The following is a 24,318-nucleotide window of genomic DNA, read 5'->3' on the forward strand; positions in this document are numbered from 1 at the left end:
TTGACATGCCGACAACAAGCTTTTTATATTCTTCAATTATATATATATGTATATATACTTATATATACATATATATATATATATATGTATATATACACATACTGCATATATATATATATATATATATATATATATATATATATATATATATATATACTCATATGCCAGGTTTCAAAGTCAACCGGTCAGCGATTGTGTGTGACCGTGTGGCCACTTGTCCTGGATTTATGACCGTGAAGGTGCAGCGTGAGAATCCTGGAGGCGTATTTTCTGACAAGATGCCAGACCATAGCTTTGGCTGCAGCTTTCACGATCATAAAAGCACTGTAAACACTTTTGATAACAGAAGAGAGTTCACTCACCATAACTCTTGTAATATACTTCCTAAAGGAGGTATTTATTTTTCATTAATAACTGCTGGTGTGTTGAGCCTTTAATGTGCCTTAATTCTTTGCAGTTACCCGAATAAATACTGCTTACTTTTACTGATAAAAATCTTTCCACAGAGCAGTTGGTGTTTCATGGCCAATTTGCTTTTCCAATACTATCACTATATACTAACTGCAGGACTCATCATTAAAGTGTAATTAATGGCGTGTTTCCACCGGCTCTACTCGCCTCGGCACGGCATGGTTGCGTTGTGTACGTTGCCAGGTACTTTTTTTACTACCTGCTCTGGCGAGGTCACAAGTGAGCTGAGGTGATACTATGCATGACGTCGTCAGACTGCCGGCCACTGATTGGTCAGAGTGCCGTCATAGGAAGAGACGTCCTACACAAGAATCAAGCCGAACAATGTCGAACTGTAGATCAGTTAAAAAGACTTAACAATCCTAAAAACGTGGGTTCATCTCCAACAATTACCAGGGAAATGTCTAAAATCGCAATATTTATTATGGTGTATTTAGCGACAGCACAGAGTCTGTGCTCCGGTCATGGAGGAAGTACTGAACAAATGTTTATAATTCACTGATTCTAATGATTCAGTTACACTGAAAACAACAAGTCACTCGTTTGTGTGTGTGTGTGTGTGTTTAAAACGAGGTCCCGGCAGTTTCATGCAGTCGTGCAGTGATGGCTCCGCCCACGTTGAGTATGTACTAATGGTAATGCCATCCCAGCTCGCCTCGCCCGTGCCATGGCGAGGCGAGCTGGGACCAAACTGCTAAACCACTTCTTCAGGTATACACAGTGTATGTGGGTATCTAATGTTATTTTTCTGAGTCAGGGGAAAATCTTCATAGTTTAGAGTAAAGTATTGAAATTATACATGCTGTCATAAAAATAGGTCAATCAAATGTTGCCATTGGCTCATTGACTCCTCCCCCTTTTAGGAACAGTGGAGCTGTGGCTTCCTTGCCTGTTTGAAGCCCGCCTCACACAGCTGTTGGCTGCACTGTTTGTGTGTACAAAATACCATGTTGATCGTTGTTGATGGTAGCTCAGTGTGAGAGCAAATATTGAAGGGTTGCGGGTTCAATTCCTGGCTCCCCTAATCTACGTACATGCCTTGGGCAAGACACTAAATGCTTTTTTCTGTTCTTCTTTTTTATTGAGGTACAGCTAATGAATTAAACAAGAAAAAAAGTGATGAAATGATGAAACTATTTGCAGGAGTCTTGTAATTAGCAGGGACAATAAAAAAGAGATAGTAAGGCTGATAATGTTGTGCTCATTAGTAAAAGGTTTGACTGAGTTCAAGACAGACAAACCTGTGCTTTATCAACACTAGTTTCTGTATTTTCTCTCATTCTGCGTCATGTGGGTAACAATCTACATTACACTGCAGTAACACCATGGAAATTGTGATAAGTTTAGAATTGGGAGGTAATATTTTAGTAACACCATCTTATTTTGAAAACAATTCCAACTTGGTAATAGTGTAGTAATAAGGATATAATATTACTTATTATTTTTAATAATACCTTGGTAATGACAATCACTAGAGGTTATCATTAGTGTAATACTTGCACATTGTTGTTTGTGAATCAGAATTTAATTTGACCATATCATAAAGTTGAATCTTACATCCCACACATTTTCCATTTTTTCCATTTTACTATTTAATGATGACATACTTTTATCAATCGTACGATACACTAACTGTATCATCACTGTACTGCAATGTAAAGACTTACAATATCATGCTTCATCTCCTCTCGCTGTGACGTTGTGCAGCAGTCTCTAACGTCGCGACAGGAGTCATAAATGAAGACATTCTTCATCCAGCTGGCTGCGGTGAACTTTGAAGGCCCATCAATCATCTTTCACAGACCTGTTTTCATCTCTTCATGTCAAATCTTCACATTCATCTTGACCATTAGGTGATGAATGGCACCCATAAGCAGAACCCGTGAAGATGGTCTAAAGACTGTACCTTCAGATGAATCATGCTATAAATGCATTTTTCATAACATTGATCCACTGTAGGAATCATCTATAGGCACAAATAACATTAGAGCAGTGCAGGGAAGAATCCGCCTGACATTATTGTTGCTAATGGTCACATCTAAGAAGCCTTGCTTTTCGTTGCACCACCCACATACAAACCTGTGCTGGTATGCTTCTCTTCTCTCAGTGTCGTGGCCTCTTCTTGTTTTCCGCCTGTTCCTCTGCAGTAACACTCACATCTTTCTGCCAAGGACTAGCTGAGTATCTGCTGATGTTTTACATGTTCAGCCAACCACATGTCTTGTGCCCATCTTCATCTTTCAGTGTCTCTCTGTCATTTGCCTTTTAGCTCCAACACATCTGCCATTTGTCTGCCAAGGTCACAAACAACGTATTTTGCTCTGTGAGCTGTTTGTGTTTTAAATCAAAGCTGTTATTTGGAGGTCAGCCAACCCCTTGCTGACTTACATGTTTCCATTAGCCTCCAGGTTTCTTTTTATCCTCCACAATGAAAACTTGATTTGTGATTTCATAAGAATATCCCGGAGCGTGGTATTAACTTCAAGTTTGGGAAATAAACTTTCTTTGTTTTTCTTGATGTTTTCTGAAAGTTAGTCAAGATTATTATTATATTATTATTATTATATATTATATTTTTAACATTCAGCAAAACAGAAGAGGAGAGAATAGTATGTAATTAAACCTCCCAAAGAAATCCAATCCAATATGATGCAAAAACTGGGTGTGAATGGTCATGAATATGTGATTATTCGTTTGATAATTCAAAGTCGATCAGTTAATGGTCAGTTAGTGAATATTCATAATTATAATAAAAACTGAAAAATATTTTTTCAATGATTACAGTAATTTAAAAAAAAATGTTCTACCCCATGGACTATGGAGGACGAAACATGACTTATGTATAAATAAATAAATGTATAAATAAATAAATACATTTATGAATAAATGTATAAATAAATAAATAAATGTATAAATAAATACAGGGATGAATAAATACATGCATAAATAAATAAATAAATGCATACATAAATAAATACATAAAATAATCAATAAATCAATCAATAAAAGAATAAATAAATGCATAAATAAATAAATAAATAAATCGCCCCTCCCAAAGAACTCACAGACGGTCAGTCTCACAGTTGCCTCCGCAGCAGTCCCAGCCTGCAGCCTGCAGTCCCAGCCTGCAGTCCCAGCCTGCAGTCCCAGCCTGCAGTCCCAGCAGAGAGCAGACCCTCACCACTCTGTGTACAGGCTGCTGTTCCCGCCCTGGCTTTGCAGCGGGTGTAAATGTAAATGTTTCTTAACTCAGTCTCACACAAAAATAAATCACTGCATTTGTAACACATCAGACATATATTGATATATATATATATATATATATATGTACAGTATGTATATATATACAGACATACAGTATATATATGAACATATAAACATTATATATAATGTTTATATGAATACATTTATATGTATTCATATAAATATATATACATATACATATATGGCCAATTATGCAAATTAGGTGATGACGTCATTTAGCGGCTTCTACATGCTGTAGATCGCGCAAATCAGGGTCTTTGAATGCATGTCGCTAGCTGCTCCTCATAGCTCATCATGTGGGGAACCCTGCATCATTTATACTTGCTCTTGTGTGCTGGAGTTTAGAACGTTCAAATATGCACATTCTTTGAATTGCTCATCTCTAGCAAATACAAGATAAAAATGCAACCTACACATAACATAGTCAAAGGAGATGAAGATGGGGCATGAGTCAAAAGCAAGTCAGCTTATTTTGGCGTTAAAGACTGAAAACCAGGCAAAACAAGAAGCCTGGCTGTGTCTTAAGTTTAAAATATACGCCTTCACTTTACTCAGTAATCCTTTTTTTTGTTTATCTCTCAGAGAGAATTACTATAAATGACAATGTAAAACCTGTAGTTAAACCTGAGCACAGGTTTTTTATTGACAGATTTTGTATCCAATTATATATTTATTATAAAACAAGGAAACAAAGTTGATATGTACTGCATGACCAGTAAAACTGCTTCAGTATTATGTATAGACAAATAACCACATACTGTCACACCGCGATCAATAAAACATCAATAATGCAGTGTATTTCTATTCTCAAACACTATAGTGTCATAAAGTTCCATGATCTTATCAGCTCCATGGTCATAGTCACAAAATGGCTGACTGCTCTTTCAGTTGACAGCTCGCAGCATCACTCTGCCAAGGTCACTCCTTTTCAAAGTTAACTTACTATTTTAATATTTTTTTAGATCCTAAATCATAGCCACAAAAATGATTTCTTCTTTGGACCATAACCTATATCCCCTGATAATTTGACTGAAAATCTCTCCTTTATTTTCTGAGTTATGCAGCTCGTCAGCAGACAAACAATTAACACAACCAAAAACATAACCTTCATGGCAGAGGTAAACAACCTTATAGATGGATGATGGATGGATGATTTGATTTATTGCCAAAGGGAAATGTGTGTGTTATTGCAGCTTAAGGACACTTTTATGTTCTATATGAAGGTAGGATTCAAATGGAGGTGCAGGACCTGGATGAAAACTCTTTTGTGTTTTCAAGAATCCATCCTTACTTAAGAGGATCTTTCCAAGTCGGTTCCTTCTGAGACGAGGCGAGACTCCTTCCTTGGATTATGGGCAAAAAAAACTAGCAAGAGTTTCTACCTGCCTCTGTGACTGGCTGCATGAGAACTGCTTCAAGCGATATTTTCACTTGACGAGCAGATGCTCCGCAGCTGGGATGGAACGCCTGTAGTTGCTATCACTCCAGGAAATCGTGGCCTGGCCTCAATACGAGCGAGCAAGTTGTCAAATTAGCTGCTCGTCACATCTACTTGTGTTGGTGCATTGACTTTGTGTCGAAACTCGACACACGAAACAGTAAACAACGTGTCTGTGCTGCTGCTGCTGCTGCTGCTGCTTGAATGCAGGCTGAATGCAGGCTCAGGGTTCACATTTTTTTAGCTCTCACATTCACTAGTTTTGGCTCTCACATACACAATTTTACCTCTCACATTCACTTTTTTTAGCTCTCACATTCACAATTTTACCTCTCACATTCACTTTTTTTAGCTCTCACATTCACTAGTTTTGGCTCTCACATTCACAATTTTACCTCTCACATACACAAAACACCTCTCACATACACTCTTTCACCTCTTACATTCATTTTTTTTAGCTCTCACATTCACTAGTTTTGGCTCTCACATACACAATTTTACCTCTCACATTCACAATTTTACCTCTCACATACACAAAACACCTCTCACATACACTCTTTCACCTCTTACATTCACTAGTTTTAGCTCTCACGTTCACTAGTTTTGGCTCTCACATTCACAATTTTGCCTCTCACATACACAAAACACCTCTCACATACACTCTTTCACCTCTTACATTCACTAGTTTTAGCTCTCACGTTCATTAGTTTTGGCTCTCACATACACAATTTTACCTCTCACATACACAAAACACCTCTCACATACACTCTTTCACCTCTTACATTCACTTTTTTTAGCTCTCACATTCACTAGTTTTGGCTCTCACATACACAATTTTACCTCTCACATACACAATTTTACCTCTCACATACACAAAACACCTCTCACATACACTCGTTCACCTCTTACATTCACTAGTTTTGGCTCTCACATTCACTAGTTTTGGCTCTCACATACACAATTTTACCTCTCACATTCACAATTTTAAAATGTAAAAGCTAAAAAAAGTGTACGTGAGAGCCAAAAATAGTGAATATGAGAGCTAAAAAAAAGTGAATGTAAGAGCTAAAAAAAAGTGTATTTGAAGAATGTGGAGGATCCTGAACACTGAAACAGTCCTATAGCTGTGGCAGATGGTGTGACAGCATTTGAGGATCCGTCTTTGACTTTCAGCAGCATTTAAATGTAAAGACTGTTTCACAGTGTGACGTTCCAAAAAACTGACATAAGTGCAAACTCAGCAAGCAACGGGCAAGGTCAGAGAACAGGCGAAGAAAACAGGAATCGCTCATTAGAAATACAGGCTGTGGAAAACAAGGCAGGACCACAATCTGAACAGAAAAGACAACCTTGTTGAGAGTATTTATGCTGAACTAGTTAGTAGTTAACGAGACATAAGTGTACTCAATTAAGGTGTAACTGGAAATTAAAGAAGAGGGGAACAAAGAATATAACTAACTGAAATAAAGCCAAATTAAAACAGGAAATAGAAAATATAAACTAGTGCAAATAAAAACAGATACTCAGCACATTAAAACTAAATGCTCAAATGACGAAGACAGTATACAGAGTATACATTTTCAGCATGTGTGGCTAAACCCGTGGTTCTCAAACGTTTTATACACAGTGACACCTGAGAAAATCAACACCATTATCCCCAACATTCAGTCAGCGACTGATAGTTCACAGAAGGCAGATTTATTCCAATAAGATCATTTGATCTCTCATCATCCTCCTCTTCCTCACATATGCTTCACACACTGGCGACAGATAAGGTGACTCTAGTTATTATTATTTATTTATTTGATTTCTATTTTTGTTATTTGTTTCATTTTCTACGCACTCTGGTCACATTTCCTCACATACCCTGGTATATACAGTAGAACAGTATTTCGGATTTTCCTCCAAGTACCAGAGGAAGCTCGCGTACCACGGATGGTACACATACCACCGTTTGAGAATGCCCTAGATAACAGACTAATGGGGTATTTTCACATTTAAAATGAAAGACAATCTCCAAAAAAACCCTCATTGAAAGTCAGTGTTCCTTGAAGTGGTCCCTGGGATGTTTTTAAGCTCCTTGCTGCCTTAGTAATGGTAATGGCATCTTAGCAAGGCTTGTGTCTGTTGACATCAGGGGACATGTCTGACTTGTTTACATGTCACAAGTGTATTTCCACTGTCGCAGGAAAAAACACTTTACACGGCCCATTAGAAAACATCAATTTGCTACCACTTTAACCTCCATGTGAGTGTCACGGGGGGAGCTGGAGCCAGTCCCAGCTGACATAAGGTAAAAGGCAGGAAACACCCTGGACAGGTCGCCAGTCATACAGAGACACACAACCATTCCCTTTATAATAAAAGTAACATCCCACTGTTTGGGAGGCACCGAGCATGTCGTTCAGCTCAGCTTTTTATAGAGACAGAACTTTGCTCTGGGTCCCAATTGTCTCTTATTAGATTTAACATTTGACATTTCAATTTTTAGGGTTGACATTTATATACATATACATATGTGTGTGTATATATATATATATATATATATATATACACACACATATATATATATTTAGTCATTTAACAAAATACAATCAACATCTGCTCAATAAGCTGTTTTTTTGTCTTTTGCACACAGTTTTTTCTTTGCCATTTGTGCATGAACTTAGAGTACATGCACATTGGAATTCAAAGGAAAGGGAAACAACATTATAATAGCAAAAAGAACAATATAATAATAAAAAAGTACAAGAGATATAGAATATAAAACACTATACAGAGAGGTGGGATACGTGTACAGTTTATAAAGTACTAAACGTGTGATTTTCAATGGAGATATGCATAAGACGTGTGCATAAATAAGGGTGATGCTGTTGATCAAAGGGCACATTTAGTATTTAGTATTGTGTTACCGTTTTATACTCCACATGAGTGTTGGGGGGAGCTGGGGCCAATCCCAGCTGACATAGGGTGAAAGGCGGGGTCAAACACATAGAGACGAACAACCGTTCATGCTCACTCTCACACCTACGGTCAATTTAGAGTGTCCAGAGAAAAGCCATGCACATACTGAGAGAACACGCACATATTATTGAAAACCTGTGTTGTATTTGTGTGTTTCCTCCTGACTGTGACCAGATGACCACCCTGAGGGACTTCTCTTCTAATGTTCTTTAATCCTTTGTTTTTGATTAATCGTCTTCCAAATGGAAATTAATTGCTTTTCATTGTTTGAGTAATCCATTTGCTTATGAATTGCCATGGAGGCCTGGAAGGAACGAGGCGTCTCAGAGGCCATACATTACATTTGTTATTATATTTGCATTCATGGGAACATAATTGCTTTCCTCTGAAAACATAACTTGAATTAAATGACAGAGACTTTGTACTGAGCTGTTGTTTTGTGAGTGTGTATGTGGGGACATAGCAGACGAGATTATGACCTCTGTAGTTCGATGCAGGCGTTTGGCTGAAGGCTTTCATCTGCACTTGAGTGTGCAGGACTCACTGAGAGCCACACTCTGCTGAAGATGAGCATATTTGACATGAGAGCGTAACCTTGTTAAGTTCTAAAACAGGAGCAGGGAATCAGACATTCACTGACTACGCTGCATGCAACGATAAACCTAATGTGATGGAACTGCACAGGAAATGCAAATTAGCTTGTGTTACAATACTTCCATCACCATTAAAGCATGACTTCAGCACAAATGTGTAGTTCATGAGGTTACAAGGGCAAGTGATGCTAAACCACCTTAATGACTACAGAAGCTACAGATACAATCAAGGCATGGTCAGAAAAAAGTGCCAGTAAAAACCAGGAAAAAAAGGTAAAAGCTCCAGGTTCTCTGGCTTCCTCCCACAGTCCAAAAACAATATTCTTCTAACTGCTGCTGCTGCAAGTGTTTCTCTTAATATAACTTTATGGAGAGAGAAAGCATTTTCTGATGTCTGAGTGAATAGACAATTCAAATTGTTACTTTTCTACTTTGGTTGATTGAAGGGGGAACATAAAGAACTCAAACTGCTACCTTGGCTCACTCTGATTATAGGTTTCCTGCATGTGCAGCATGGGTTAGCTCCTCAATTGTCACAGCAGGAACAGATGTGTGTGTTTTTACAGATGCTTCGCTGTGCTGATACAAACACAGTTGTCTGTGTTGATGAGCATGTCCCATTTCGCTTGTGTGTGGAAGGTGGTGGTGATAACGCCAATTGTAAATGTGAAGGCTTTAGAGCTCCGCTAGATGACATCACACAACGGAACAATGCGAGTGAACACGAGGAACAGATTTCCTGTTTTTACCTCCAGAGTTGAATGTTTGTCACAAAGCCAGACTCCATCCATTTGTTTCCCTCCATGCTTTTGTAAACTTTCAAGTGACTCTCTGGAGGAAGATGAAGGGTAGTTAATCAGGGAAGTTGAAGATGTCAGGATACTGCAGGTCTGGAATAACGTCCTCTACAAGGATCAGATATATTCAGTCGGTCTCCATGTGACAGTGAACTCTGAGAGGTTGAATCCAGAACCTGAGGCTGCCAATAGCGGGTCATAGGGACAGAGGGAGGAGTCGTACCAGCCGTAGGCCGCGCTGGTCGATGGTGCAGCTCTACCTCTCTCTCCCTGCACTCAGAGGCCCATCTGTGCAGCCACCGGGGACACACGGCTCCGCAGAGCTCCTCACTTGCACTGCCTGTGCTCCACGTTGTAACACTCTGGCTTTCCTTCTGCTCTGCTGGCTGATTTCTCATCCTGGGTGCTTCTGCGGCAGCCTGGTTCTCGGGCATTGACCTGTTCACCATCGTCTCTCCTTCCCTTGTCCCGGCTCTGTGATCTCTCCTGACATCCCCTGATGACCTTCCGCGTTTGTTTCTTTTCATTCCTGTTGGGTGTTTCTGGTGGAGCGCTACTTTCTCACTGACCCTTAGGGGAGTGTCCGTCATAGAAGAGAAGAGTTCAGTGGGTGCAGGTAACATAAAGCACATTAGCAGTGAAGCGCCAGAATAAAAACACATGAGATTTGTCCTGAGGGGTATTGCACAAAACCAAGATAAGGGATTAAGCCGGGATATGTTGGTTATCCTGGCTGAATTTAGCCTCAAGTCGTTTTTATTTTTATTTGGCTGTCCTCATTTGTCTTGGTTGCTTGGATCCTGGAATAGAGAGAACAAAAGCAACACAGATTAAAACACTGTATTGCAGTTATGGTTACTATGCACTGAAATACTCACTTCTCTTTCTAGTTTCTGGATTTCCAGGTCCAGTTTCCTGAGTGTGCGTTTAACCTCAAGATCCAGCTCCATTTCTTGGAGCTTTCTCTTCTCGAGTGTGATTTTAACATCTGCCAGCTCGATCTGTCTCTCCAGGTGCTTTGCATATAGTGTTCTGACAAATGTCAGTTAGCACAGCAGGATTTGTGCATAATGTAGATTTACTTTGGCCAACACTCACAATGTTACCAGGCTGCTTAGGAGACTGTGCAGCATCTGGGTCCTGTTACACCTATTTTCTATTAGCACCACATCACTGACTTCATATCCTTTATGGACTAAATAATCAGAATATTTCCATAAAATTGACATAGCTCAAGCCTTCTGGAGTCCAGAGACACAGTCTCCTCATCTGCAGAAGAGAATTCTGCAGCTGCAGATGTGCCCCCCCCCCCCCCCTCCCCCGCCATATACATACAAGTATTGAGAGAACTTGAATTAAGATTTCAATACAATGTACTAACCGGATCATCTTCTGGTGGCTCCAGAAGTGTAAGTGTGTTCCCAGACACTGCAAGGAAATCCAAAGTCAGACTGTATAATATATTTCTTTGATTGTGTTCCATGTGCAGTAGTACTGCAATATGTACCTTGTATGGCTGGGACAGAGTGTGTTACTGTGTTATTTTTGACATTCAACATATCAGCAGACACCTAATCTATTCCCCTCATTTGTTCACTACTTTAAAGTCACTTACCAGCCTGCAAAATGTTCTTATATTAAATTTTATATATTTATATTTAAGATAAAATAGATAAAAACGTATCATGAGAAAAATAGATGAAATGACACACATTGTGGATAATTGTTTGCACTTAATCATACTCTACATTTCCTGAGTAACTTGAAAAGTAACTCCTTTAGTCCTTTAATTGTAGCCTAATTCTGACAGTTCCAGTGGAGCGCTGTTTATTAATTGTACAGTTTTGGACTACTTACGCATTAAGCCGCTCCGCTATTGTCTGCCAGGCTTTCTCACGTTCTTTAATTATGGCATTAGTATGGACTCTTTCACCTCTTCATAGAACTCCATCAGGAGCTGTTGCTCGGCGGCGGTGAAGCATGACGCGCGACTTTTATCCATGTTCTCGTCGGTGATTCTGTGAGCGATCGTGAGGTCTATTTCAGTATGCCGTGAACACACACACACATCCCAACATTCTTCACCTCAATTATCCTGGATTTCTTTATTCGAGTTTTGTGCAATATCCCCCTGGACAGGTTACCAGTCCACTGCAGGGTAAACAACCATTCACTCTCCCAATCACACCTATGGTCAATTTAGACCATACCACCCCGCAGCCGCGCTCAGGGTGGTATGGTCGTATGGTCTGGGAGCCTGCAAGGACTGTTAGGTTGAAGAATTAATTCAAATGTGCTTGGCCCAGGTGAACAGAGGAGTCATCAATGCAGATATGTACACAGCGTGATGCTACCTCCAATCATGAAGACCAGTCCTTGAGGGACTTTAATTAGCAACAGCTCTATATTTATGATAAATAACATTTAATAACTCTAAGAACTGACTGAGTGTGTGTGTGTGTGTGTCAGAGAGAGAGGGAGACAGAGAGTCACAAATGTCAAGGTCATTTTCACGCAGCCAGTTCCTCAAATATTTTAAGTGTTCCATCCATACATCTCTGGATGTGCCCACTTCCTCTCACACACGCACACACAGCAGTGACTCACTGGTGATCTGTGAGTCAGAGCTGAAACCAACACTGACCCCGGCTCAGAAAACATCCTTTTTATCGCACTGGAAGGTTTGTGAGGGACTAACTGGATCCATTTTAGGACGGGTAGCAGGTGTGCCATTTACAGGGCCTTAAAGAGTAGCTAAACCCCCTGCTCTGAGGATAACTGCACCCAATGCCTGATTTTGAAGATCTACAAAAAGTGGGCAGGGAGTTATCAGTGAGTGGGGAATCTATGAGTCGATGATGTGATAAACAGGAGCATGCTGAGCTTGTAAAGTGAGATACAAGGTGGTGTCAACACAGGATTTTTAACTCAGGTTGAGCCAGACTCCCATTATTTCTTTGTTTGTTTGCGTTTATTATGCTTGGTATTGTTTTTTTAAATGTTTGATGTATTTATGCTTTCTGTTTTTATTGATTTTTATTGGTGCCGTTCTGTTCTGCACTTTGGTCAATCGTGGGTTATTTTTAAATGTGCTCTATAGATAAACTTGAGTTGAGAGTTGGGTCTCAACTCAAGTCTCCCTTTTTTGTTACGATGCCACGTAGGTCACAGATAATGACTTGTCCAGGTGCAGAGTGTGCTGAAAATCAATAAAAGTGGACGCCATGGGCGAAGCGGCTTTGGCAATTAGTCCTCCCGTCTTAAGCTGTGTCAGCACATTCAGTTCTTGAATTTGATGGAATTGGTCCTGGAAAGTCCTTGAATTTGATGTCAGCCAAGGTGTGGGAACCATGGATTTAAAGGGATGGTTTGGATTTTTTTTTTCTTTTTTTAAAACTCTCTTTATTAATTTTCTGACATTTTAAACAAAACAGTACAGACACACATACCAAAACCTCACATACGTACACTCTTACCAATACACAAGACAAGGGGGTATACATACATTTTATGAATAAAGAAATAAAACCTATTTAAAAATTTAATAAATAATGAAAGATTAAGTTTGAAAATAAAATAAAATATACTGTAAATATATACATAATAATAAAACACTTACATTAAAAACAAAACAATGGAATGAATGAAAAATAAAAAAATAAAATAAATTAAAATAAAAAACAATTGAATTAACCAATTTGGATGCTCTAAATCCTTATTCCCAAACCAAGGGTCGGAGTGCCCTTCTAACCCTTGCCAGTCGACTGTGCATTACGAGTAAAATAATCTAGAAATGGTTGCCAGATCCTGTAAAAATATTCCTTCTTGTTTTCTACACGGCTCATCTTCATCAGTTTTATTGTCAGATGTGTTTTTTTTTTAGTTTTTACATTAAATAAACACAATACCACACACATACATATACTGTATGTATGTGTGTGTGTGGTGGGAACACTGTGGAGGGAGAAAGTGGGTCATAGAGCCTGCAGTGTTTAAGTAATTACTCAGTCCACAGTGGGTGATAGAGGGTCTGCACATGAGCTTTAATAGAAACATCAATTTTGTCCTAAAAATGGAACATTGATAGTAGAATCTATTAATAAAAAACTTCTTTGGCACAGTAACATCTTACTTTTGTCCCCATGATTAAGCATAAGTGCAGTTTCTGACCTCATTCAACATACAAGTTGACAACAGTCAGCGCTGGTGAACATGCAGCACTGACATCTTTTTTATTTTAAAGGCTACATTTTAGGTTCCCCTTTGTTGCTTTTATTTTCCCTTATTGTTATATTCTCTAGGCACAAATCCACTTTTGGGAGAAATAGGCCAGAAATAATGAGAAAAGGAGGAATTGCTGTGCAGAGTTGATTATAACCCTTAGGCCAAGCTTTTCACATGAATCCCAGCTGGAAAAGAAAATGAAGAAAAATCTGAATCGTGACAATGAAATTACTTTGTAGAAAAATATCTGTAGTTTATTAAGAAAAAGCTGCAAATGCACAAAGTGACACTCCGGTTCCCTTTATAACCCACACAGGTATCAACCATTATTGCTAATGCATCACAACAATCCTTGCACAGTGTATGGATCTAAATTGGTTTAATATATGACTGTGGAAAACCACATTACTGAGCTGCTTTTTATTGCTTTGTTTTTACTACTTTGAATCTAGTATGTGCTGTAAACCTTGGGAGCAGCTGTCCTTTTGTGGGAAGCAGATATTCATTTGATTGATAAAGCAGTTGCACAACATGCTTCACTTTGTTGATTTCTGTTGTTCACACAGCAACCGGCCGATTTATTCTATTTTTTTTTTATTTTATTTGAAGCCAACAAATACATTCTCACATTTGGGCAACTGCTGAGACGGATGATGTGACGTGATCAGAAGTTGAAATTGCCAGCCCACTCTTTCATTTATCAAATCTGTGTCTGTGGCGTGTGCTGTTTCACTGTGTTTCACTCACAATTCACACACTCACAAGTTCCACAAGTCTAGAGAGGGACAATGCATCAGAATTTTCCCAAACTATTAACATTTATGAGTATATGTTTTAAATAACAAGGATACAATGCATTTACCAGCTCTAAATGATAGTAGGTGTTAGGTGGCATTTGAATTTTGACCATCTATCCTTTAAACAAGCTTTGTTATTGTCCATATGTGTCCTTGTCCTCCCTCTGTCTTTTGTTTGGTGCTTTATGGCGACGTTCGGCTGGTCGGGTCCGAGTTCTATAAGCCAAAGCTTTTCTTCTATGAAACGACTTCTTTTGCATTGAGAGAAAGGTGTTTGTGCTTCTTTTTTCGTGATGAAACCGGCAATTAAACGCTGGTAAAGTTAGCACGACTCACATAGAAGCGCCCCAAAACCAGAAATACGCCACTTGAGGCAAGTTAATGTTTTTAAAGTACATTCAAATGCAGATTACACATGGTCGTCACAGACTGTACAACGTGTAGCACATTTATTTAAAATTTCCATGATAATTTTACATGATTCCTGTCTTCTTCTTCACGTGAGACTGGTGGGGCGGCGCCCCAGCACCCTCTATGGACGGGCCACCACTGCCAGTGAAGCAAGAGAGGACTAAGAAAGCCAGTGGCAGAATGTGAATGCAGTGGCTGTGTTTGAAAGGGGCCTTATAGTCAATAACTGAGGATAAATGAATTGTAAATGGTTTTGGTTATTGTGTGTAATGAATGAAGGTATTCCAGAACTGAATTCATCACTGGAGAGCGTCATTGCCATTTACTGATGCAATTAACATTTAATGACCTGTGTCTAGTACTTACAAACATTCAAATTCATGCCACTGGCATTTAGATGATTTATATACATTATAGTGCAATAACAACAGGTTCTATAAATAAGTAAGCCCTCAAACTTGTTCACATGCATTAGAGTACTGTCAGCTGGAACGACTTGCTAATGACTTAGTGTTCATCAATGTTCGGATGCATAACTGTGATGTGTAACGATGTGACTCGGCAGTGTTGTTGTTGCTCTGACAGTGTGACAGCGGTGATACGTAATAATCCATGAAGTGGACACGTCATCCCTGCTGTTGGGTCTTCTGTGCGTCACAGACACGGCCTCTGACTGCCCCTGACTGCCTCTGACGGCCCCTGACGGCCCCTGACTGCCTCTGACTGCCTCTGACGGCCCCTGACGGTCCCTGACTGCCTCTGACTGCCTCTGACGGCCCCTGACTGCCTCTGACGGCCCCTGACTGCCCCTGACTGCCCCTGACTGCCTCTGACTGCCTCTTCCATAGGGAAGATTGAGCACAAGGTAGAAAAGAGCCACACTCATGGAAAGAATCCTTCACCACTGCAGCACGCAGCTCTCACCCCCAAACACTGATGATGATGACTCAGTGCTGCACATGAAAGCAGTCGTACTGTCTCCGCCAGGCTCCCGTCCACTGTATGAATTTTATTTAATGAACTGTATGTTGTTGTTGTAGCATATATAAGTAAGTAAGTAAAGCTTTATTTGTATAGCACCTTTAAAAACAGCAATTTACTAAGTGCTTTTACATACACGAGTAAAAATACACACAGTATAAACTAAACAAATAATAATAATGGCCATATTTACACATCATGGTAAAGAAAATTGATTTAAAGTGCTTGCAAAGAAAGAAAGCAATGAGATAAAAGGATAAAAAGACGGCAAGTCTATAAGAATGAGTTTTAAGAAGTGATTTAAAAGATGACACAGGCTCGTACGGGGTCAGCGTGTCAGTGATATATTCAGGGGCTGGACCTTGACGAGCCTTAAAAGGGATAAATAAAATCTTAAAGTCAATTCTAAATGGTACAGGGAGCCAGCGGAGTGAAGCCAAGATTGGAGTAATGTGATGTCGTCTGTTAAAACCGGTGAGAAGCCTGGCTGCTGAATGCTGAACCAGCTGGAGGCGGGAGAGGAATTTATGATTGATGCCGGGGAGAAGGGAGTTGCAGTAATCTGCGCAGGAGAATATGAGGGCGTGGACTAGTTTTTCGAGGTCAGGCCGTGATTGAATTCTTTTGGTTTTTGAGATGGTTCCGACGTGGAGGAAGCAGAACTGAACAATTTTGTTGATATGAGGGGTGAAGGTGAAGTCGAAGGTGATACCTAGGTTTCTGGTTACAAGACTGATGCTGTTTGGCGGGTTAAACAGTATTATTTCTGATTTGGAGTTGTTTAGTTGCAGAAAGTTATGGGCCATCCAGTAGTAGTAGGAGTACTATGTACTACTAAGTAGTAGTAAATAGTAGTTAGTAGTACATATGGACATTCAAGTCAAGTTTTTTTTTCAGTCGTCATTGTTAGAGCACTTTCCCGGTCTTGATGACCACTCAATGCCGCTTTACACTACAGTTCCCACGTTCACCCTTTCACAACCATTCACTCTCACATTCGTGCAGCACATTTTCTATCACACATACACACACTGCTGTCAGGAGCATGAATCAAAACCCACTGAGACGACTCACTGTACCACTGAGCCACCATGACCGCACTACATTAACCATAACATTTGAACATTGCTACGTTGGAACATTACCACATACCAATCCAATTTTTAACTATTCTATATATAAAAAAATAACAACAACTCATATGTTTGTGTTATGTAGGATTTGCATTGATTACAGAATACACTGTGGGTCAGATGTGATGCATGAGGTATCCTAAATTGCAGCCTTTGCAATTTGCTGTTAGTGTCTAGGGAGTTAAAAACAATTAATGGTTTAGCCCTTCTGATGATATATCACAATCACTTACAGTATATTCCCCTGCTGGATATATAAAGATGTAAGTTATTGCATAAAGTTGTATTTGTGGTCAGTGGGCTGTTGAAAATGAAGAGAATAAATGTATGAATACAAGATGTATTCATAAATCTTTTAAATGCTAAAAATGTGTATATGGAAAATCTCTCTCCCCGTTTCAAGCTTCTCTGTCCAGTCGATAACAAAACGGCACAAAAAAATCACAAACTAAAAAATAATACTTTACTATAAAAAAGAATACTATACTAACACCTATTAGGATGTATTTGCTTAGTATTGTACATGTACTAAGTTTCCTATATAGAAATAAAACAATTGCCTAAATGGGGTCTAAGTGGGATCAAGCATACCCCCTGAACCAGGTTAACTTCAAAAAGGTGTTATTCATTCACGCCAATTCAACTCAATTTCAGTAAAGAACACCGTTTTTTCAGAGAGGTATGATTGATAGTGAGCCTAGTGACACACACATGGGGTCAAGTGTTGGCCAGTGGTCTTGTCAGCTGCCCGAGGCAAATGTGAAGAAAAGTGGAAAGGACAAAATTGGACAATTGAGTCTCAGAGGTGAACACGGAGTCACTGTGTTCGGTACGTTCACCAGCACTTCAGTCCACAAACAATAATATCCGGCGTCCGTGTCGGACTCATCATGGCAAAGAACAACACAATTTACAATGATGAGTGACATCAGAGAAGATAAATGAATTTCAAGCAGAGGAAACAACCGGCCTTTAGTCTTTAGTCCTGACCAAGACACTGGTGAAGTGTTTGCTTCTTCTACCACGCGTCGTTCATACCCATTCACGCGCTGCTGGCACGACCGTCGGGAGCAACTTGGGCTCGTTTCTTGCCCAAGGACACATCGCCATGTGGACGGGCAGAGCCAGGAATCAAACTCTCCATCTGCTCGTTGAAAGATCAGTCACTTATCCATTCATCCACCATGAAATATAGCTACAGTATATAATTATTAACTAAATAGCGTATGAGCTCATGTTACTGTATGCACGTGACATGAGATGGAGTGCCAGCTAACTTTCTATAGCAATAATAAATCTGGTCCATCTAGCTTTGTCCTCCTCTGGAATGTCCTCCTCAAACATGTCCTTTCTTTTCTCATCCTTTCCAATCTGTCCTGTATTTTCTTCCCCTTCACGTTCTGTGCTGTCCTACTTCTGGCCCGTCCTGTCCTTTACTGTTCTGTCCTAAGCTATGCACTCTGTACTATCCAGGGAATTTGAACTCCTGCCCTGTGTTGTCCCATCATGATCATGCCCTCTTCTTTCCTCATGCATCATCCTGTGTCCATCCTTTCTCATTCTTGGTCGTCTTTCTCTGAAGTTCAGTGGAATCTGGATTATTTTACAGCTTCTCTAAAGCACAAGAGTTGTGTTTTTCAGCTTTGTGCCTCAGCACCTCAGAATATCGTCCATACTAAGCATCTGAAAAAAACGAAATTAACGATCACCACTTGAGCTGAACTTTAAGTCGTTATTCAACTTAAAAACGAGTACCATAAAAGACGAATGGTTACGGCCATATTTTGCTCATCCAACAGATTTAAAATATTCCCACACACACACACACACACACATCCATATTATTCACACATTAATCACTGTGTGTAAACTACATTTTTAAAATATATCTTAACGGTTTATATAATATGATGTATGGTTCTGTGTTAATGCACTTTTCACATTAGAGTGAAAATACTGAAATAAAAGGGATTCAAAGAACACAGCAAAAGTTAAAGCCCTTACCTGTGATGCAAAGTGAGTATTTACATTTTTAGACAGACTCACACACACACACACACACACTTACAGACACACTACAACAGTTATATGCTATGGACCCGACACAAAGACATTAAAAGACACAAAACCAGTGTCAGGAAACAGTCAGAAAACCATCACTGAGGTCAGATAAAAGTAACTAGTAAAAAAAGATTAGAAAAAAAAATTGTAAAAAAGAAATAAAACCAATAAGATATTACATATAAAATGTAGGATATTGAACTAATAGTAAAGAAAGCAAATCCTAAAATAGCTTAAAATATGCAGAGATTAAAATACTGACAGTGAAATAAAGAAGTAAGATGAACACAGTCAAAGAAACAGACTTTAAAGGCAGACACTACCTAGAGAAGGAAAGATGGAATAAACAGATAAAATATTAAAGAATAATAAATTAAATTAAATTAAATTAAAAGCCAGAGTTAGGGTTGAGGTAACCTGAACATTCTGTGCTGCTCTCAGGTCTACAGGGAGGAACATAACGTGATCTTGTGATGATTAAAAGGCCAGAAACCAGACGACCTGATGGTTCTGGGTTTCATTTTATCTGTGGACATGTTGAAGCGCTGTTGTGTTATAATGTCGAAAACATGAGTTTCTCTTCTGTAACTGTACACAAATACAGACGGAGCAGAGGCACAATGTACGGACTCTGTTTGCACTGCGCTCACAAACGTCTGCACGTCTGCACGTCTGCCCCCCGTCTGTGTGCATGCTCGATATTTTGCCAGTGTGCACCAAACTGCACCCACCGGGGCCACGGCAGCAGATCAACAGCTTATCCCCGTGTCAAAGAAGGAAGTGTCCCCTTCTCTTCCATCCACAGAGATTGCACGGATACGATGCAAAATGTCTCTGTTCCACGTTTAATCTCCAGTGATAACTAGGAGAGGAACAATTGTATATTATTTTGAGGAACTTGCTGACTTTTGCAGATGAGTGTTACGTTACAGAAAACTGGGCCATGCCATTTGATCAACACTCAACAACAGTTTTTTGTGCTCTTATGAAATGATGCCCAGCTTAGGAAAGCCAACAGCAGTGGTGATGTAACCACTGAAATCACAAAAGTTCTTCACCGAGGTCATGGTGTGTGCACAGTGCATTTCTAATATCAGGTACATGGTGCTACAGAGTGTTATCAAAGTGTAGGATTATCACATGGTGACACATTGCCATGGGTTACACACACACACACACACACACACACAGTGTATCTGTAAATCTCCCTCTGGGTCTTCAGTCTTTGTTTATTTATAAATATGTCACTAACGTCTATTATTGGTAGAAACAGACTGGACAAGGTTATCCTTCATGTATTTGGGGAAATATTTCCCTGCACAAACTCACACACTCTCATACAATTGCGTCTCCGTCTAAAGTGGGAGTGGCTGTCAAATTCTTTTGATTTCGACAGATTTATAGAAAATACTTTATTATTAAGAAAGAGAATATTGTACGTATGATCGGGTAGTTTTCTGGGACTTTTGTGCTCAACGTGGAAACCCGGCTGCTCTTCAGTGGCTGCCATGTTGTACATCTACAAAAGCTGCTCGGTGTCGCTTCTCTGTCGTCACCGGCCTGTCTCTAGCACGCCTGGGCTTTGTGACTGGCTCCCTGTTTTGGAGATTATCGAGCCAGACGTGTCTGCAGAGAGAAATGGAATCACTGGCAGACTCAAGGACTGTTACGAAAGGTTGCCATGTTGCAAAAACACTTTGCCGAGGGCTCAAGGGAAGGGGGCGGGATGCGTTTTGTCAAAATGATCCTGCTATTCAAAATGGTTATCATAACATATGATATAATCATGATAATAATAACGATTAGTATTGTGATTGATATTTAATAAGGATAACAATAATAACTTAGACTAGGGGCAGAAATGGTGAAGAGAACAAACCAGTAATTTATATTCAATATAAAGATAGTAACTAGCATTTTGAACTTGTAACATGTTTGCCCCGCCCTCAGCCACACCCACATATTTTTGGAGCTATGTATTTCCTTTCGTTTCTGTCCGTTTCTTGTTTTTTTTGCCGTCTGTTCGACGTTTGTTATTGTTTTCTGTCGTTGTTTTTGTTAAGGTTTCGTACTGTTATTTTTTTTTTATGTAAATAAAAAAAAAATGTGATGATGAAAAAAAAAAAAGATCCTGCTATTACTAACGGACGCAAGATTATATAAAAAAAATGTTATGACTGTCTTGGATCCATATTTTTAGTGAAGACTTTGAGAAAAACAAGAATCTTAAATAAGATCATTATGAATCATGAGGTCCAGGAGTGACCAAAAAGACCCATTTCAAAATAAATAACTAGAATTGTACAGTGGTGCATTGGACATCCTTTTCAAGATGCTTATGTGCAATATTCCTGATTTTCTCCCTTCATGATTATCCTGAAATGGAACTGATTGAGAATGTTTGTGGTGACTCTCTCTGTGGTTCCACTCTGTGCAGGAGAGGCTGGGGTCCTACGCCTTCCTCGTCTTTGTGGTGGTCTGCGTCATCGGATCTATCTACCTCTTCATCGTCCTGCCTGAAACCAAAAATAAAACATTTATGGACATCAGCAAGAGCTTTGCTAAGATCAACAAAATCCCTCCGCCCTCCCCCTGCTATGAAATGGAGCTGACTCTGTGCATTACGCCTGACGCCAAAGACAAGGACCAGAACGTGAAGATGGAGAGCTACTTGTAACGTTGCACTGACAGTGGAGATGCAGGGATGATGCTTTTTAAATATTTATTTTGTGAAATAATAACACATCATTTTAGGCAGATTCAGTTCATTTTGATATTTTGTACATTTTACATGATTGGAATATTTTTGGGGCGAATATTACAGATATCAGTTTACAACAATTGTTCCAATAAAAACTTGAATGTATGTTCTGTAGTTCTTGATCAATGTGCAAACAAACTGTAGAGACTCTATAAAGTTTATGTATTTCGGGGAGTTCCAAAAGCAATGGACTTGCATTGAAGGTAGGGATGCAAGATATTATCCTTGATGTCAGAATCAGTCTATAGTGGTTTTAAAATGTATTCGAGCACATCAGTCACATCAAATATCACATTCTTAGACTGTGTTGAGTGTATGTAGGACATTATGTTATGACATTATTTGAAGGTCAAAAAGATGTCTAAGATCATTGCAAGAGCACTTCAACTTACAACAGGATGAAATCTGATATCTTGAAAATGAAACATTAAGAGGCTGGACGAGGGAGAATGTTGGTCCATCTTTCACTCGCTGGCGATTCCAGCAAGACGGGGTCAATGACAGGTCAAAGGGAAGTAGGAAAAATAAACGATGTAGCTTCAAAGATGAAGGAGGCAGGCGGGGACAGAAAGGACCAGTGTACAGCACACCTTTAAAAAAAAATGTACAAAGCAAAAGGCTTTTGTGCTGTGTGAGGTTTTTACACAAACAAGGAAATACGGATAAATTAGAGAAATGAGAAATTGGATGATACATGAATAAACACATCTTTTTAATACATGGGCTACAGTGGCAGTGTGGTGACATGTTAAAAGTAATGTATTACAAAGAATTTAAGACACTCATACTTTGTCCTAGTTCCACATGTTTAAGGTCATAACCTCCATATGTTGACCTCATTTAAATGTTTGGTCTAGAGTTAAAAGCACATTTCTGCACCAGAATCACCTCAGAATTTATGATTCTTTTTCGTCTTCTTTTTCTTTGCCATACTCAGCAGCCAGTGAGGTGAGAAGAGGGGGGGTCATCTCGAAGAGAGAGTGTCCTGCGGCACGTGTTGCGTGTTTGCGTGTCTGTACATTCATCTTTTGGACTTCCCTCCTGCAGTCTGGCCACTCAATCATCTGAAACCTGTCACCCAGCAGGAGAGAATTCCAGCTTTGTGGTGGCGGCTCTAGCTTGAAGATCTTTGTTGTCATTTGGACTTAATAAACAGTGATTTGGCTCAAAGGCCCTTCTACTGGCAGCTCTATTACCTCCTCAGTCTCAGTAGTACTACATTGCCTCAAGTGAAATTGAGTACTTTTAACTTCATTGGGTAAATATTGAGATATTGAATGTGTCCAGCAGTTTGTTAAAGGGCCAGTTCTGGTTGTTTGTGTGAGGTAATGACATGCTGGTGACCGCTTTAGTTAGACAGCCGATGGTAACGTCTGTCACTTTGTAATCTGTTCACTCCCCACATGAAGGTCCACAGAGAAGAGCAGCAGTTTTATGTCACGGCACGTCGTAGTTGTTGATCCACTGCTGCCTCTATACATGAGTTCAAATGAAAGCCTTTGTTAGGATTTACCAAAGTGACACAAACCAAATGTGGCAGCAGCAGCAGAGCAGCAGCTCCAGGGTTCCTATTAACCAAAAACACCACATTTCTCTGTGGATACGCAGCAACAACAGACACATGAGCGTTTGGCTTAAACCTGGATTATTTCTTTGGTTTACCCTAACACTATACTCACTATGCAGATTTATACAGTGTGGATTAAGTGCCTCACCATTCATTGGAGCAATTCACTATTTAAACCTGGCTTTGTTGTGGTGTAATCTCATAAATGCAGCACGTCTGGCACAAACACAGGACGTCGAGGAGTCAGATGAAATTACAAATATAGATAAACATTTCAGGGGCCATTTCAGTGCATTCGCAAACGTTCTTATCGCGTCAGCTTTTTATTCATACGGAACCTTGTGAGCCACTCAGCACACATGACACTGACATGACACATTTCTTGAAACAATGCCGTGTTTACGATTGTACAGGGAAAGTCCGGTTTCTGTGTGCTTAAGGCCTTAATCTTGGCAACATTTTACATTTAACCCAGATCAGAGGAGGCAAGTGGACAGGCAATGATCGTGTAAGGGCATCTACATGCAGCACATTCATATAATAGGAGGGTTCATGTTAGTCCAGGCTTTCCCGCAGGCGTACCTCATCCCACACTCAATATATTGTAGAACCTGGATCATATGCACAATTCTGGGATCCATGCAGACAATCACATAGTGTTACGGCGAACCCTGTGTTCAACGTTCTTGTTCCATTTGAGGCACAGATCGTCCGACACATATTTTCCTTGAAAGCACGCACAGAGCGTTTTGATCTTGATTTCTTGATATTTATTAAATAATCTCCGGTTGACTTCGCGTAGAAACGGAAACAAAACGCTATGCGACGAACAAAGGGGCAATCTAATACATTCAGA

General features: G+C 39.6%; 1 protein-coding gene across 2 annotated transcripts in view; it reads left to right on the top strand.

Moving 5' to 3' along the window:
• The window catches only part of slc2a9l2 (solute carrier family 2 member 9, like 2), a 126,165-nt gene extending 104,165 nt beyond the window's left edge, over positions 1 to 22,000 (top strand). For both annotated transcript variants that reach the window (XM_058632609.1, XM_058632610.1), the window contains exon 13: positions 21,572 to 22,000. In XM_058632609.1, coding sequence (XP_058488592.1) covers positions 21,572 to 21,811 — 240 coding nt within the window. In that variant the 3' untranslated portion in view covers positions 21,812 to 22,000. The remainder of the gene's footprint in view (positions 1 to 21,571) is intronic.
• Positions 22,001 to 24,318: the final 2,318 nt, after the last annotated feature.

The sequence above is a fragment of the Solea solea genome, chromosome 6 (assembly GCF_958295425.1).
Source record: "Solea solea chromosome 6, fSolSol10.1, whole genome shotgun sequence".
Taxonomy (NCBI): Eukaryota; Metazoa; Chordata; class Actinopteri; order Pleuronectiformes; family Soleidae; genus Solea; species Solea solea.